At 50.3% G+C, this 14,209-nt stretch overlaps 3 protein-coding genes across 4 annotated transcripts; all 3 read right to left on the bottom strand.

The window, feature by feature from the left end:
* Positions 1–5,901: 5,901 nt before the first annotated feature.
* LOC114828202 (homeobox protein CDX-4) lies at positions 5,902–6,847 on the bottom strand. The gene is made up of 3 exons (XM_029111318.1): positions 6,805–6,847; positions 6,468–6,613; positions 5,902–6,356 (listed from the first exon to the last, which is right to left on the bottom strand). Exons 1-3 carry the CDS (start codon positions 6,845–6,847, stop codon positions 6,099–6,101), a joined length of 447 nt encoding a protein of 148 aa, XP_028967151.1. The 3' UTR covers positions 5,902–6,098.
* Positions 6,848–9,296: 2,449 nt separating this feature from the next.
* Positions 9,297–10,700, bottom strand: RpS8 (ribosomal protein S8). Of its 2 annotated transcripts, none has more exons than XM_003742768.1 (3): positions 10,649–10,700; positions 9,933–10,141; positions 9,297–9,795 (listed from the first exon to the last, which is right to left on the bottom strand). In XM_003742768.1, the coding sequence occupies exons 2-3, from the start codon at positions 10,126–10,128 to the stop codon at positions 9,362–9,364; spliced, it is 630 nt and encodes a 209-aa protein (XP_003742816.1). In that variant the 5' UTR covers positions 10,129–10,141; positions 10,649–10,700; the 3' UTR covers positions 9,297–9,361. The 2 variants fall into 2 exon arrangements, with proteins under 2 accessions (XP_003742816.1, XP_018494844.1); XM_018639328.1 differs by having other exon boundaries at positions 9,297–9,790; positions 9,964–10,141; positions 10,649–10,669.
* A 1,592-nt stretch (positions 10,701–12,292) lies between these two features.
* LOC114828201 (uncharacterized) lies at positions 12,293–13,070 on the bottom strand. Its single transcript, XM_029111317.1, has 2 exons — positions 12,526–13,070; positions 12,293–12,417 (listed from the first exon to the last, which is right to left on the bottom strand). The coding sequence occupies exons 1-2, from the start codon at positions 13,022–13,024 to the stop codon at positions 12,293–12,295; spliced, it is 624 nt and encodes a 207-aa protein (XP_028967150.1). The 5' UTR covers positions 13,025–13,070.
* Between the last annotated feature and the right edge of the window lie 1,139 nt (positions 13,071–14,209).

Genomic DNA, 14,209 nt, shown 5'->3' with positions numbered 1-14,209 from the left:
CTAGAGAGACTCAGTGATAACACGTGCTGTGCGTGGCGTAGCCCTAGAATGAGTGTTGCTTTTGTTGGCCGTTGAAATTGTAACTCGCTAGGCCGACGACGAAGTGATCGCGGCAAACGCCGCACCGGCTCCGTTGGTTCAGCGCACTTTCCAACAGTCCCCGAAGCCTGGTTCCACATGGCGCGTGTATGCCCTTCTCGGATGAGAACCAGGAATTACGCATGGCCTGCACTTCCTGTCCGCGTCCGGAATGGGCTCGCCGACACCTGGTCGAGCACTCGAGGAACCATTGCCCCCCGATATTTCTTTGCTCTGATAATAATCATCTCAAGCTCTTCCCAATCAAAATCTTCCATTTCTGGCTCCGGACTACGCCGCGAATCATCACTTCTTGGCCGCAAACGTGATAATTTCGCATGCCTCTGGGTCACCGGCCTATCCGCGTTGGTTCAGGATTCTCTTTGGCGGTGAATGCAGCGGGAGGGCGATCGAACCCCATTCAACGTAGAGATCTTCTCCATGCCAAATGTTGGTGGTGCTCACGATCGGAGAAGGGCTATTCCCACTGCCCCGACATAAACTGATCTCGAAGCATCCAGAACCCGCGGCCGGTTCGCGATAGGCCCCGATCCCCCGATCCTGCCTCTCGGCCAGGTCGGTCTCAGATTCCTTTGACGAGGGGAGCAATCGCTCAAGATCTAGCTTCCGCGGTCGCGCATGGGGATCGGACCGCAAACCGCAAGGCGGAAATCGGGACTGATCTTCTCCCGGGATGTCCGAACGCCGAACGACGTGAATTCTCTCGAGAATGAATTCGTTCGTCCGAAAATATAACGTATTTGAGCAGGAGGCATCCGGAATCCTCTCGGTGAGCTCGAAACGACGATGAGACAGCCGGAGGGGCTCATTCCCTCAGAAGGCTGCAGAAGGGCAGGTGTTTTAGTCGATGTAAGCTCGATTTTCGGGAATCTCATAGCGTGCGCACGAAATGGCTTAACCCTCTCCTGGCATGATGACAGGATGACGGAGTAATAGATTGTCGGGACGGGCTTCCATATCATCCAGCATGAATCGGCATCCGATTTGAACAAAGACTTGGACGATCTCCGCACCACATCCCCAGTGAGGGACTTGAGTTTTAAGAAAACTTCCCACCGTTTCCAGGACCACTCGGAATCAGCGAAGTCTCTCCTCATTCCACCAAGGTTTTCCACTGACAGAGAAGTCAGGCTGAGCGAGACGACCCTAGGGATTCGGTTGCCTTCTCGTGGGAGCCTAAGGAGGTCAAGACTCCCCGAATTATTGACCAGAATCGGAGCATGACCTGGATGAATCTCTTCTGAAAGAGAGAGGCCTGCGTTGTACATATGACAAGAGTTTCAGGAAGCTCACCTTGTTCCTCGGCGCGGCGGTGGCAGTCTGTCAATCCGATGAATCCGAGAGCTGGTACATCGCCACGGGGTTGAGCGAATCGATAAGTGAGGAACTGCAAAATATCGCCGAGAAACCAAACCCGCGTTGAAGTATTGGAACATCGGGATGAAGGTATGGATGGACGATTGAAACCATAGGCCACGTCATCTGCGAATGCAACGAAGCATTCTTCGAGGAAGAGGAAATACTGAAACGACTGGGACTTGACAGAGATCCCTCCTCGAGGATGATACGCGACACCCAGAGACTCCTACAGCGGTGGGAGGAAGAAACTAACAATATCCGCTGAGACTACTCGCCACTGAAGTGAAAGCGTCATTTAAGAAACTCAAATGAGGATAAATGAATACCAATACCAATACCAAGGTGTTGCAGTCAAAAACCGCACCGTCAGACGATTATCTGGGGCTGCTCATTCGTAGACCACCTTCGGATGAGACAGATCCCAAAGATCTTATAGAGGTCGACCCTCCCGTCCGCGTGACTGGAGGCTATGCTGGCCTTCCTAATGATGAGTGGTATGCTGAGACTAAAGTGAGCGTCGATTGATAGCAATTGACGACGAGTCCGAGATAAGCGTTTCGCCAGTGAGTAAACTCCATTGCATGAACTATACTGTAGGGTTCGCCGATTTTGCTCCGATACTCTGTGAAATAGTCAGGCTGTCGGTGCAGTGTCTTGGTCTCGGCGTTGTTTTCACAACGCGTTCTCGCGCCTCGGAGCTCTCAACGGAACCGATACCGATTCGCTGATATCCGAGATGTCGATTCTGGACTGCGAAGTTCAGTGGAAAGAAAACTCTGAAACTTTCAGATGCAGATTTGGTCAGATGACCATCTCGCGTAGACGGTCCGGTAGTCTCGATCCCGATTGTGAGCCATGATGAAAAATCGTTCGTTGCAATTTCTGCCGATTTCATGGGGATTCAAATCTAGGATCATGCGGCGCCGGGGCTCGAACAGCGCTCGAGCCCTTCCCTATTCCCGGATGTCTTTCTGCTCACACCCCGAGACATTAATTCCTTGAACGAAATGGGTCCCTGAGAAACGCTATATAATTTCGAGGCTGCGCATCACATCATGGGTCCCGCACCCAATACCTTCAATGTGACTACAATGGACAGGACACCCCTGTCTGCTCTCGTCACACAAGGATGAGGCTCGGTATGGTTTTCCTCGCTTCTATTTCTCTTTATTATCTTAATCGCAAAGGGCTCCAATTCTCCTTGGAGATGCTATGTCTGACAGTGAGATTCGTGCTGAGAGGTTCCTTGTCGGACTTCTTTCACATCCAATCTGGAGCTCTTCCGGTGTACTCCTCATCCTTCCTTCAGGATTCAGTCGGGAGTCCCGTACAGAGAATCTGTTGCAGCAACTCTCGTGGAACGCGCAGGTCTTATGCTCTTCAGCCTGGAAGAACTCCGCGTCTGCGCCTCCTGTGGGTTCCGCCGCGGAACGCGTATTCGAAGGACGCGGCAGCTACGGACGCGACAGGTATAAAACCACTCCAAAATATAACAAATGAACGTGATAATGTTATTTGATATCTAGAATTCAGCTCCGAGAAACAGTGTACACCAGTTTCCAGGATCGTGCGGATTGTAGATCGTGTTGGTCGAGCGATCAATGAGAAAGTCCATCATTTGAGGGTTGAAGCTCTCGTTCTGATAGAACGAACATTTGATCGTCTCGGAAAGATTCCGTTCGGACTGCTCCAATATAACTAGACGGTTTGACTTTTTCCTTCTGCGAGATCTGAGAGAGTCTAATGTACTCTCTAGCACGATGCAGCCTTTCCTCAATCGACGATCTCAGTGCAGAGACGTGTTAGCTTTCTCTCTCTGGCGTTTGTTCTGGAACCAGATGTACACCTGGAATGTTCACGATAAGCCTCAAAAAATTATCCATCTCAGCTTCGAGGAGGCATGCAAATGGGGTGGAACTAATCGAAAATGGCTCGCCAATGGCTTGGTTGGAAAAGGAGCTCACCTGTTTCCCGGTCTTTTCTTTAAGCTCCTTTGCGATATTGATACACATGTCACGTGTTGCATATCTATCCATCCTGGAATAGAATCTTCCTTGTCAGTATTTTGGATAGTGAGGGACGACGCGGCTTCGGGTGGAGCGACCGGTGACAGGAGCCAAGAATGATAACTAGCGAAATACCATAACTTCATGCAACTACCTGAAGTATGACTCCAAGATGGCTTTTTCCTCCGGAGAGAAAAATGTCTTCTCGCCGCTCCAGCGGGGTGTAGGGGGCATTTGAGAAAACTCGGAACATGATCTTGTTGAGAAGTCCTGCTCAAAAATGGGAGTCGATGATTTAGGAGTTCAGAATTGGGACCAGTTAGGTGGTTCTATATCCTGCATATAGGTACAATGAGGACCATGATGACGGATGACTTGCCTGTGAGGAACACAAGGATGAGAAGCCGCTGAAGAAATCCAAGCTTGCCACAGCGCTCTTGAGCATCTGGAGACCTGAAAATGCAAATATATCCCCTGCTCAATACTTGAGATGTTTCGCTCTCCCGGGGTTCGGGCGCCAAGGCCATCGCTGATCTACTGTATATGAGGGTCTTTCTGCCCGTCTTTCGGGAGTCTCCTATTCTTTATTTAAGGGTTTGTTACAAGGAGCTGTCGGGAGGTTACCCGGCATGACTACGTGCGATGGGTTCTTTCAAAAAATATTTGAGTGCTTCACCCACCGAAAATCAAACTTTTGCAAGAATGGGAAAAAGGGAAACTCGCAAAACTCCTCGAGGGCTGTACTATGGAGCTTCGGAGGCGGATTCTCGGGAACCCTTAGGAGAGATATCGAAGCGGGAAAACGGAGTAACGAGGAACGGAACATGGGGGGGGGCGGAATAGCGGGGTTGAGGGGTTGGAGGGGGAAACTCGGAGAGCAGAGCGTTGGAAAACCGGGGAAGAGAGGGAAGAGTTCGCGAAGACCACGGGAAAACTTCAAAACCGGAGAACAGGAACACGGGTCAACGGGGAAGTTTGGAAGCGTGGGGACGAGAAACCTGTGCGGGAACACGGGGAAACGGAATGATAGCTTAGTTGGGTAAGGAAAAAGCAGTGGAACGGTATACCGAAAATACTCGGTGAAGGAGGGAAGAGAAGAGCCGGGAGGAAACGGAAAATGATTATCACGAGAGGAGGGAAAATGACGGGTAATACATTGACAGCAAGCCAACTCATAGCAAGCGCACGTGCGCGAGCGAGTGGACATTGTAGCGCTCTGCATGATAGATATTCGCGAGGAATGATCGATGATAATTTTCAGCTAAGTTTCGAGGCGCTGAGTCGGCGCTGGGTCGGCGCTGTCGATTTTATTCCGCCGACCCAGGACTATATATATGATTTTCCATCGACGAATGAGGAGGATTGCTCGCATCCGAAGAAAACCTCGAGGAATCTGAAAGGGAACCGACTGTAAGCGATAGATGTTCTTGCTCTCAGGGAATCACCAATCGAGTATACCGTATCCATCATTGGAGGACTGGGAATCCATTCGAGTATTGCTAGCCTGGGAATTAACATGTTAGTATCCAATGATCGCGAATGATCCGTCCAACTTTGCCCTGAAGAGGAGCCACGGTTCAGATGGCTTCGGTATAGAATATGAATCTACCGGTGAACTGAGAGCCCCTGAGAAGGGGCTGAGGCTCGGGTGGTGAATGGAGCTCTCTGAAAGGATGATGGTCGTAAGTCTTCCTGTTTGATGACGTTGACTAGAATATTTTCCGCGAAGCTCCGAGCACCTACATTGAATTACCACCGGAACATCCATTCTGAATATCTCCATCGAATGCTGCCGGGAGACTCCCGGCGGGAGTGAAATTACCGAAAGTGAGGCGGAGGGCGAACCGGTGTGAGTAGCCTCCACAGAATCGCTAGGGGGGTGTCTCGATCACAGTTTGCGATTGCGCAGGGAGAAAGTACAAGTCGGAATCCAAAGGAGAATTTCGTGTATCTCAACCCTTCATCCTGGGAATTAGACCTTGACAGCCAAAACGACCCCGACTATTCCCTCAGTCCCAGCTCGATCTCACATTGCCCAGCAGAGGTCTCCCTTCCGGGCCACATAGGAGTATGATCTCATTCGTGAGAATGTACACAATGTACAAATGGAAGGTTCAGATGTTTGTAAGCACGCGTCCACGACCGGGACGATGGATATGTCGTCTGTATATTCGATGTCACATGGTCATCGTCCTGATAGCACCGAGGAATTTAAATTCACCAATGATGGCAACGAACAAGCCGGCAGCGAATACTGGGCTGAAGATTCAAAGGAGGGATGTCGCCTCATTCGGTGTTCTCACCGCCGTACGAAATCGACGAGATGGAACTTCAGGTTCTCAACTCGGGCAACACTACTGCTTCGGCTAGGTTTGAAGGGATCTCATAAGCGTCAAGCACATCCTCGATGTTACAAATAGGTTCGAGGAACTATTTCAAATCATGTCTTCGAGTTTATTCCGTCAAAGATGGTGATAGAGTAAGTGCATACAACAAGCGCATTTACAGAGCCATCGGGAGTTATCCATTCTCAACATCCAATTCGATCGCAGGTGCTAGCTAACAATATTCTCTCGTGTGATCATGTGCCCTCGCTCGATTTGATTTTCGTCGCTTCCTGAGAAAACTAACGCTTCAAAACGGTCGAGGCGGCCATTCGCGGAGGTCGGGTAGACCTTCTAGATGGGCCAGGAACGGGGGTAGGGAAAGACATGTCCGTGAAGAGTTCGCGTTCTGATTCGAAACAGTTGGATTCTCAAGGTTTTGGGAGCTTCCCCCGGAGTGGTGCTGAACTTGAGTGGCGGCAGCCGCGGCTGCCGCAGCGGCAGAGCTTTCCCGCCATCGCAACATTTGTTTCTCTTTGGCTCTGCGATTTTGGAACCAATTTTTTACCTGGAACAGTACGAAAAGCTCAGGGTCGAGCTTTCTCGTCAACGGTAACCGACCACCCAGACTGTGGCCTCATCATGAGAGAGTCCCGGAAACGACCCCGCCTTGCCCTACCTGCTCCTCCGCGATCCCAATGCTCAAGGCGATGTCAGTCCTCGCTTGGTGATCAATGTATGGCGTTCGTCTATAAACTTCTTCCATCAGAGCTCGCTGCGACTCCGTGAATGTGGGTTTCTCGCGCATCCGGAGAGTAATCGTGGCTGCATTTCAAATAAGTCATAAAATCTCCGCCGATTATGTCCGCAGCTTTCTCCAGGACTAGGGCATTAGGACGGGGATATTATTTTCTTTCCGGAAGCCAGAAGTGACGAATACGGTGGGAAAGGTGTCGAGCAGAGCAAGGGGTGTTAATGATGTTAATCCGATAACGTAGCCGCAAACGAGGACTCACGCACGACAAAAGATTTTATTCTCTGAAGACCCTGCTGTGACATATCAGAATATCAGCAGGGCAGCTTCGGTGGGGAACACGAAGGAGGTCGCGCCTCAGATCTCAATTTTACTCTCGCATCGAATTTCGTGGGATCCCAAGAGTTCATCCATGAGCTTCCGCCAGTCATTCAAGAGAATACGTCCGATTTTCCTCACTTCCCGGACTGGAAGTGAGGAAAAGCGGAATCGAAGCAATATGACATCCCTCGACGCTCAATACTATGAGTTGTGCGATATTATTGGACCTTGAGCAGCGTCACGAGCAGACAAGAAGCCGCTCCCTTGTTTCTGCTCTGCCATGGCAACATCTCCGAAGAAGCAATCCCGTTCCGAGTGTCGTCGATGACAGATGCTTTTTGCCCCTCACCCCTGTCCCCTTTCCCTCGCTACGCTTCTGTCTGTTACATTGAACACTACAAGTAGTCAGTCCGAAAATATTCCACAACATCGATGATATAATATACATGTCTACGCAGAATGAGCCGTTCGATTGATGCCATTGATGGCTCAGCATGAATATATAACATTTGAGAGCCTGAATATGGCTACGTCTACAATACGTGATACGATCGAAATCACCCCGACAGTCCATGAGAAACTGAGCGCTTCGTGAATATTACGCCGACTCGTCTGTACATTCCAGGAGATACACAGTTGAGGAGTCGTCGGGGAGATTGCTGCATGAAACTCGAATCTTGTCGAGGACTTACATTCTGAAGGAGTCCCTCCTAGTCCCTATACACATAGATCGATACTTCTTTTCTCGGTGGCTTCTCTGTAATTTTGACATACCGAGAACACAGAGCCGTCAATCGAAGCATTCCACTCACGCAAGGCGATGATGAAACACCACTTTAACCCAGCATACACTCGGATATCTGACGGGAGCCCAGCAAGCCTCCTCATAACACTTGATAGCTGAGGCTTCGATGGAATTGAGGGAGAAATTATGGATTACACAGTTATCGCGCGCTTCACCGGCGCAGAGAACCTGTAACCAGTGCGAGCGTACGGCACGATTTCCGAACCGAAATCGGTCCTGGGAGAAACTCCAAAAGGACGAATCAGCACATAATACGAGGCCTTCTCAGCAGAATGCTATGATGGCGTCCATCTTACTCAATGATTGATTGGTCTCCATCTCCATCCAGAGGGCGCTGGAATCGTTGTGTTTTGGCCGTGCTGCTCCTTCTCGCGCAGTATTCCTGTGCCTGGATCGCTCAGATGTCCATCTGAAAGGAAACTCAGGGTTAGAACTCGGTTTTGGCAACATTCGACTGCAACTTGCTGGCTGGGGTAATAAAGGGTGGTCGTTCTGAGAAAATAGTTATTACCGACAATATTGCTCTAGGGATATCGGTGATCAAACCAGCCGAATTCTAGGGATGTCTAGGGACGAGTTCTCTCGCCACCGCAGAACGATGTCGGTTTCAACCCTACTAGGTCCGAGATCGTAACAGAGTCGTGCCTCCGGGTTCGATGCGACGTCAATAGTGCATCCATTGGGATTGCATTGGATCATGTGAATACATTTAAGCCCGAACGATGATCACGGCTCTAGGGAAAGTGTCCCCATATTTGATGACGGGGCGGTAGATTCAAAAACAGAACAGATGGATGACAAGTATTCGGCTCAAGCTTGTTTCCGGAATTTTGACCTCCTAGATTGTGCGGAAACTTCTCAGTACCTGATCATTGAGACTCCGTACGCAGGCAGGGCGCTGCGATTGAAGGAAAGTGAATGAGAGGATCTGTCCGTTCGGTGCAATCGAATCGATTCCCATCGCTGGGAATCGTAATTCGAGAGAGCACACTATCGTCTCGAGATTCACGGAAAATCGAGACTCATAAGTATCATTAGAATTTAGGACCATGAATACACGGAATCATTACCCTCAAGTAGTGCCTTGATAGTGAGATGAGTCTGTGGGCAGAGGCCCCATAGTGGTGCTCTCCGTCCGTGGTGTCAAACGACCATCTGCCATCAAGGCTGAGTGAGGATAATTGATCTCAATCGAGACCGGGCTCCACTGGTACTCATTTCGATTGGTCCATGTTTAGCGAGCTGGATTGCATTTGAGAAAGCATGGGTCTTCCTTTTTTTTGTTTCAGCTCTGTCTCGCGGGGGAAATTCTACTCGCGGGGACGACGCAGCGAGGCCGGAGCGCTTCCCCGGTTCCGGAGAAAAAGAAAGTTGCGACGATCCATCTCGCGAGATAGTCCCGATAGGGTCATTCAGCCTGGGGCGCGAGTGAAACCATAAAACGGAATTTGAAACTCGGAGAATTTGAGATGATCTACGAAGTGAATTTGGAAAGAAGAAACCACGAATAGAACAAGAGAATCGTGCGCACCTAGTCCACTCATTCTCATTCTTGGGACAACGAGAGAGAACTGAAATTGCTTGGCTCATCCTCTCCTGGAACATATCCTAAACGCAGAACTCTCCGATCCGAAGCATCTTTCGAAACCGTTTATTCGCAGACTCAAATGTATCGGTGAAAAAGATGCGCCGTCTATTTGCCCTTCTTGGCCTTGACCTTCCTCGTGTAGAACTCGAGCTCCTTGCCTTCGAGAATGTATCCATCGCACCGGCCGCACTGTCCGGGTCGTGACGAAATGCAGGCCTTCAGTCTACCGGTGGCAAACTGTTCCTCCATGAGAGCATCGATGGGGGCCTTCTTCTGGAGGGTCTTCTGCGCTTCGCTCTCCAAGCGTTTCTTTCCAATGGTGACACCCTCGATGTCGGCGATCTTGGTGCCGTGTTTGCGACCAAGAGGGAGGGCGTAGTGGTTTTCGTACCACTGACGGAAGGGATTGGCGTCGACGAGAACGATGGCGTTCTTGACCAGGGTCTTAGTACGAACGAGCTCGTTGTTTGACGCATTATAGATGACATCGATGATACGGGTCTTACGGGTGCATCGTTCCGAGCCCCACGAGAAGTTTCCTGTGAAAATCGGGAGGAGGATTAATTTCAAAGCATTCCTTACAGAGGAGGTTGGGATGCTCCCTCGAAGTGGAACGAATACGTAACTCGGAACGTCTCGTATCTGGGTTATTGTTCCCCATTCACTGATGACCTACCGTGATCCAGACGGAGAGCACGGAATTTGATGTTTCCTCCTCGTGTACGAACTTGATGAACTCTCTGGGGGGTTCCCTGTGAGAGCTTGGTGTTAGCGGCTGGGCGACCCAACTCAAACTTCCTCTTCTTGCGAATTTGGATACGTTTGCCTCCGGTCGCCCGGTGCTTATGAGCACGATCGCGAGAGATACCCATACTCGTTCAACGTCTGCAAAATAAGCTCGTCAGTTTTCCGAATACGAGTATTCGCCGCGGTGATATGATAGCAGCTCAAGCTCCGGAGCTCCAGAAAGAAAGCTTTGCACTAGCACTTTGATGGGATGTTCCCCGACAGCGGCATCTCAATACACCAACATTCGGATCACAGAATCACGGTTCAAGTGAGTTTCAGCCGATCCACCAAGACCAGGACGCCCAGCATTTCGATCGAGTACCCGCGAACGAACACTTCTTGCACGGAATATCTTTTATCTTGAGGATCAACTCGAGAGATTGAAAAAGATGGAATTCTTGCTTTCGATAACACATGCCGCAGCACGTGTCACCACATAATCACTTCGGAGTCGCTTCTGAGATGTTTTAAACTCTCATTTCACTGCCACACCTCAGAAAGCGACGCAAACTTGATTCCTATGATCTTGCGACACGATTGACACGAACAAAGGGCAGAATCTCCGAGAGAATCCTGTAAAAATCTGCGATGCCGAATACACACCTGGCCCTCAGCGAGAAAAAGGAAGCGGCCATTACGGAGCGCTGCTGGCTTCAAAAGCGTTGCATCCGGTTTCTGTTGTCGGCTTCAAATTTTGGCGCGAACGGGCACTCCCCGATCTCTCGCCGGTACGTCCGAGCCTATCGCGAGCGGAATCGATATTGTTGGCTCCACGGATCCTGGGTCGGATAGTCTATAATTTTCACTTGATTGAGACACCAATCAACCAACTGATTAAGCGGTGATCTGGTCCACAATGTATCCGAATCAGGCGGCCAGTGGCGCGAATTTCGAAATTGTCAGCAGATGGGATGTAAAATCGCTTCTTCGGGGGTCCGGAGACCATCGCTCACCTGCTGTTCATTCTCACTAATCCGGCTGATGTTTTCATCAGTTCAGTCCTCGGTCCGGAAACTTGCTCCATCTCCCGGAGCTCCCTACCTTGTGCACATTTGTACTGAATCTGAGGGCAGCCGGTGCCGTCACATCGAGGTTAAAGCACTGCCAACATGATGAATCACTTTGTTTCATTAAACAGAATCTCCAGGTTTTCAAGTTGAGGAAAATTTCACAAGAAGAAAAGCTCATCAAAGCCCTCTCACGGGGTAGAGCGTCGAGGAGCAATCTTGCGCTGCCCCGCTGAGCCAACATGAAGAATTGTTTTGCAATCTTCGAGAATACCCTGTCGGAGTGATATCTCTCGACGGAATCGACAGAATGCGCAGATATCCGAAACGGTTCAGTTTCGCTTTTCGGTCGATCGCTCCGCCGAGCAGCTTTCTGCGGCACACCCCGCATGGATTGCTTTGTTTATATTGGTGAATGTACCGGGCTTTGGACACCTAGGGGGAATTCTTATTGATCCCCAGTAATTCGGGGGCGGGGGGGAGCTCAGCAACACCGTATAGGAGCCTATGGGACAACACTGTGACCAATTACGGAACATTATAGTGAATCCCTAGTTCCGAAACTGTTACGTGTTCCATGGAAAGGTACTTTTTCCCCATGACACTTCATCCGAAAGAACTCCCGTCATGCAAAATACGAATTCGACTTGTGTCAATGGTCAATACTCGCAACATGAGGGGCATGCACAAGAGGTATGCAGTGAACTCTCGTCGTGACGGACACCGTCACGTAGAACTTGCAAGTAATACGCATAGCTTTTTTTCTTCTTTCTCTGGCTGACCCGCCATGGGGATGATAATAAGTGGAAGACGGAATGGTCCGGTTCCGCTGCTTCAGACCCTGCATAGAAGGGTTTCTTGGGTTGAGCTCGCGCCGGTTTTTCGAGGCCTACTGACGCGAACACCTCGCCGGCTTGACATGTCTTCCGAGGATTCGTGCAATGCTCTCATCAAAAGACTTCTCATGATGGAACGAACTTTGTCTTGGATTGAGGATGAACCCGATATCGTCCCAATACTTGAGCTGTATACTGTGTCGGGATGTCTAATGCCCACGGCATCCGACCATTGACAGGAAAACCATGTATATCAGCTTGACTTTGGGATCGAAAACACAATTTACCAACTTAATTTGTAGCTTTATAAATAGTTGTAAGTTGTTAACGAAAGCAGCGAGATCGCAACGCAGAATGACTCTGTTTCCATGATATAACAAAAAGCTTGATCTTCCCCCGATGCTTCAGAGCTTCTTCACATCATCGTCGTCATCGAGATCCAAGTCAGCATCGCTGCCCGCCGTGTTGACACCGAGCGCTTGAGCGACAACATCTTGCAATGTTGCGCTCAGTGGCTTCGGACCCCCACCTAGAGAAGAAAATCTCACGTTAGATGTCAACGCCACTTTCCCTAAATCGACTCGGTATCGGATTCGTATTTTCAATGGACTTTTTTTCCGTTTCTACGTACTACTACTGGGTGGGCTGCTCGGTGTATTAGTGTTCTTCTTGTCACTATCCTTTATGCACAATCGAGCGACGCGAGCGATGGTGGTCACACCATCAGGCACGCAACACGATCGTCTCCATCGGTTCGGTCCAGGGAAAGCGTACATGCCGCAGCAGTCGCTGTCAGGACAATCGGACGATCCCTCGCACTGATGGAGATAGGAGAAGGGGAACGGACACATTTTGTAGATGCCGAGACCGAGGTCGATTTGGCTCAGAGCACTCGTAACTTGACTCGCGAAAGCAGCGGCACTCGAGTTGCCAGTGGCAGAAGTGGCTGCTGCGGCAGCATCGCGGCTGAAGCTTTCAACCGGGATTGAGGGAGGACTCGATTTCTTATCGGAGAAGTCTTTGGTGACTGCACTCAAGAACTCCGCGTCTTTATCGGTTCCTTCGAGGACAACGGCTTGACACAATCCGAGCAAGGCTGGGATGAGAGCTAGCGTCGTCAAACTTCTGAAGAACATTTTGCAAAAGGCGAAGAACACGATACGGACGTCGCGAGGTTTGGGCTCCAGTAATTCACTTCTGGTTTAGAACGACGTTAAATAGACGCCGTCCGAAGGCGGATGAGCCGCGGGCGAGCCAGTGCTTGACCGTCCGTTCTGTGCGGCGCTGACCGGCGCTTCCGGAATCATCGTTTTTCCCCGGAAAGGAAAACCGTAAATTCACGGGGAGCGGAATCGTTTCAATCCACCAATTATTCCCAATTGGGGATCATGCTAAAAAGTAGATCACTGCCCCTTAAAGAACTCCTTGAAGAACTTCATTGAAATGTATTCTCTTCCGCAGATGCGAGGGTCGTACTGGAGAGGGTTCCACGATTGATGGGGGGCACTAACTAATCGCAGGTTATGTATGGCGCGACCGTCCACGGCGATTATGCAAGGGCGGAACAGAAATTACGGATAGACTTGCGGATGGCGCCGACAGGCAAAGCTCAATAGATGCTTCTCCGGATGTGGATTTTCGCCTGCGGTCTTCGCTCACCGTGTCCAGACGGCACAAGGGAGAAGCGAGTGAAAAACAGAACACCTGCTTCGAAGGAAAAGGAAGATGGCACGTACACCACGCGATTTTCAACATCCTGAACCGACGCTTGGAAGTATGTTCCTGGGATCAGTGTCGCTCCGTGTTGGCGCAGTAAAATCTCGTGAGTCAGGGTATCGCTCTCGAACTGCGATTCTGTCAGATGAGCGTTAAGTGACCTCGATTCTATCAGCCATTAAAAAGTGGGATCTCCGCCCCGGGAAGCGTCCCATTCGTACGTCGATCGCACGGATGGCCGTTCCGCCAAGAATCGGACGTGTGTCTTCTCGAGCGCGGACTCAGATCTTGACAAGACTGGGCCGTATGTATTCCTGGCTTCCCGGGAGGTTGCGCGATGCTTCCGAGAGTCAGGCTCAACGACAAAGATATCAGAGCGTTGAAACTTCGATCCTCATTTCCACGGTCGGAGGAGCCTCTCGAAGAGGATGCGACCGATAACCTGAGAGTACTCTATTTGATTTTACCCGTGTAGTAGCGTGAAAAAGCTCCGCAGCAGGCACGGCTCCCTGAGCCAATTTTCCGACAGTCCGAGTTCGTCACTAAGGATAGAGAGTCTGGCGTCGATTTCCACTCGCATCTTGATCTTCGCGTCTTTCGCAGCT

Source organism: Galendromus occidentalis, unplaced genomic scaffold (genome assembly GCF_000255335.2).
Source record: "Galendromus occidentalis unplaced genomic scaffold, Mocc_1.1 scf7180000077431, whole genome shotgun sequence".
Classification (NCBI taxonomy): Eukaryota; Metazoa; Arthropoda; class Arachnida; order Mesostigmata; family Phytoseiidae; genus Galendromus; species Galendromus occidentalis.
The sequence above is the reverse complement of the archived record's forward strand: the minus strand, read 5'-3'. Positions and strand labels throughout refer to the sequence as shown.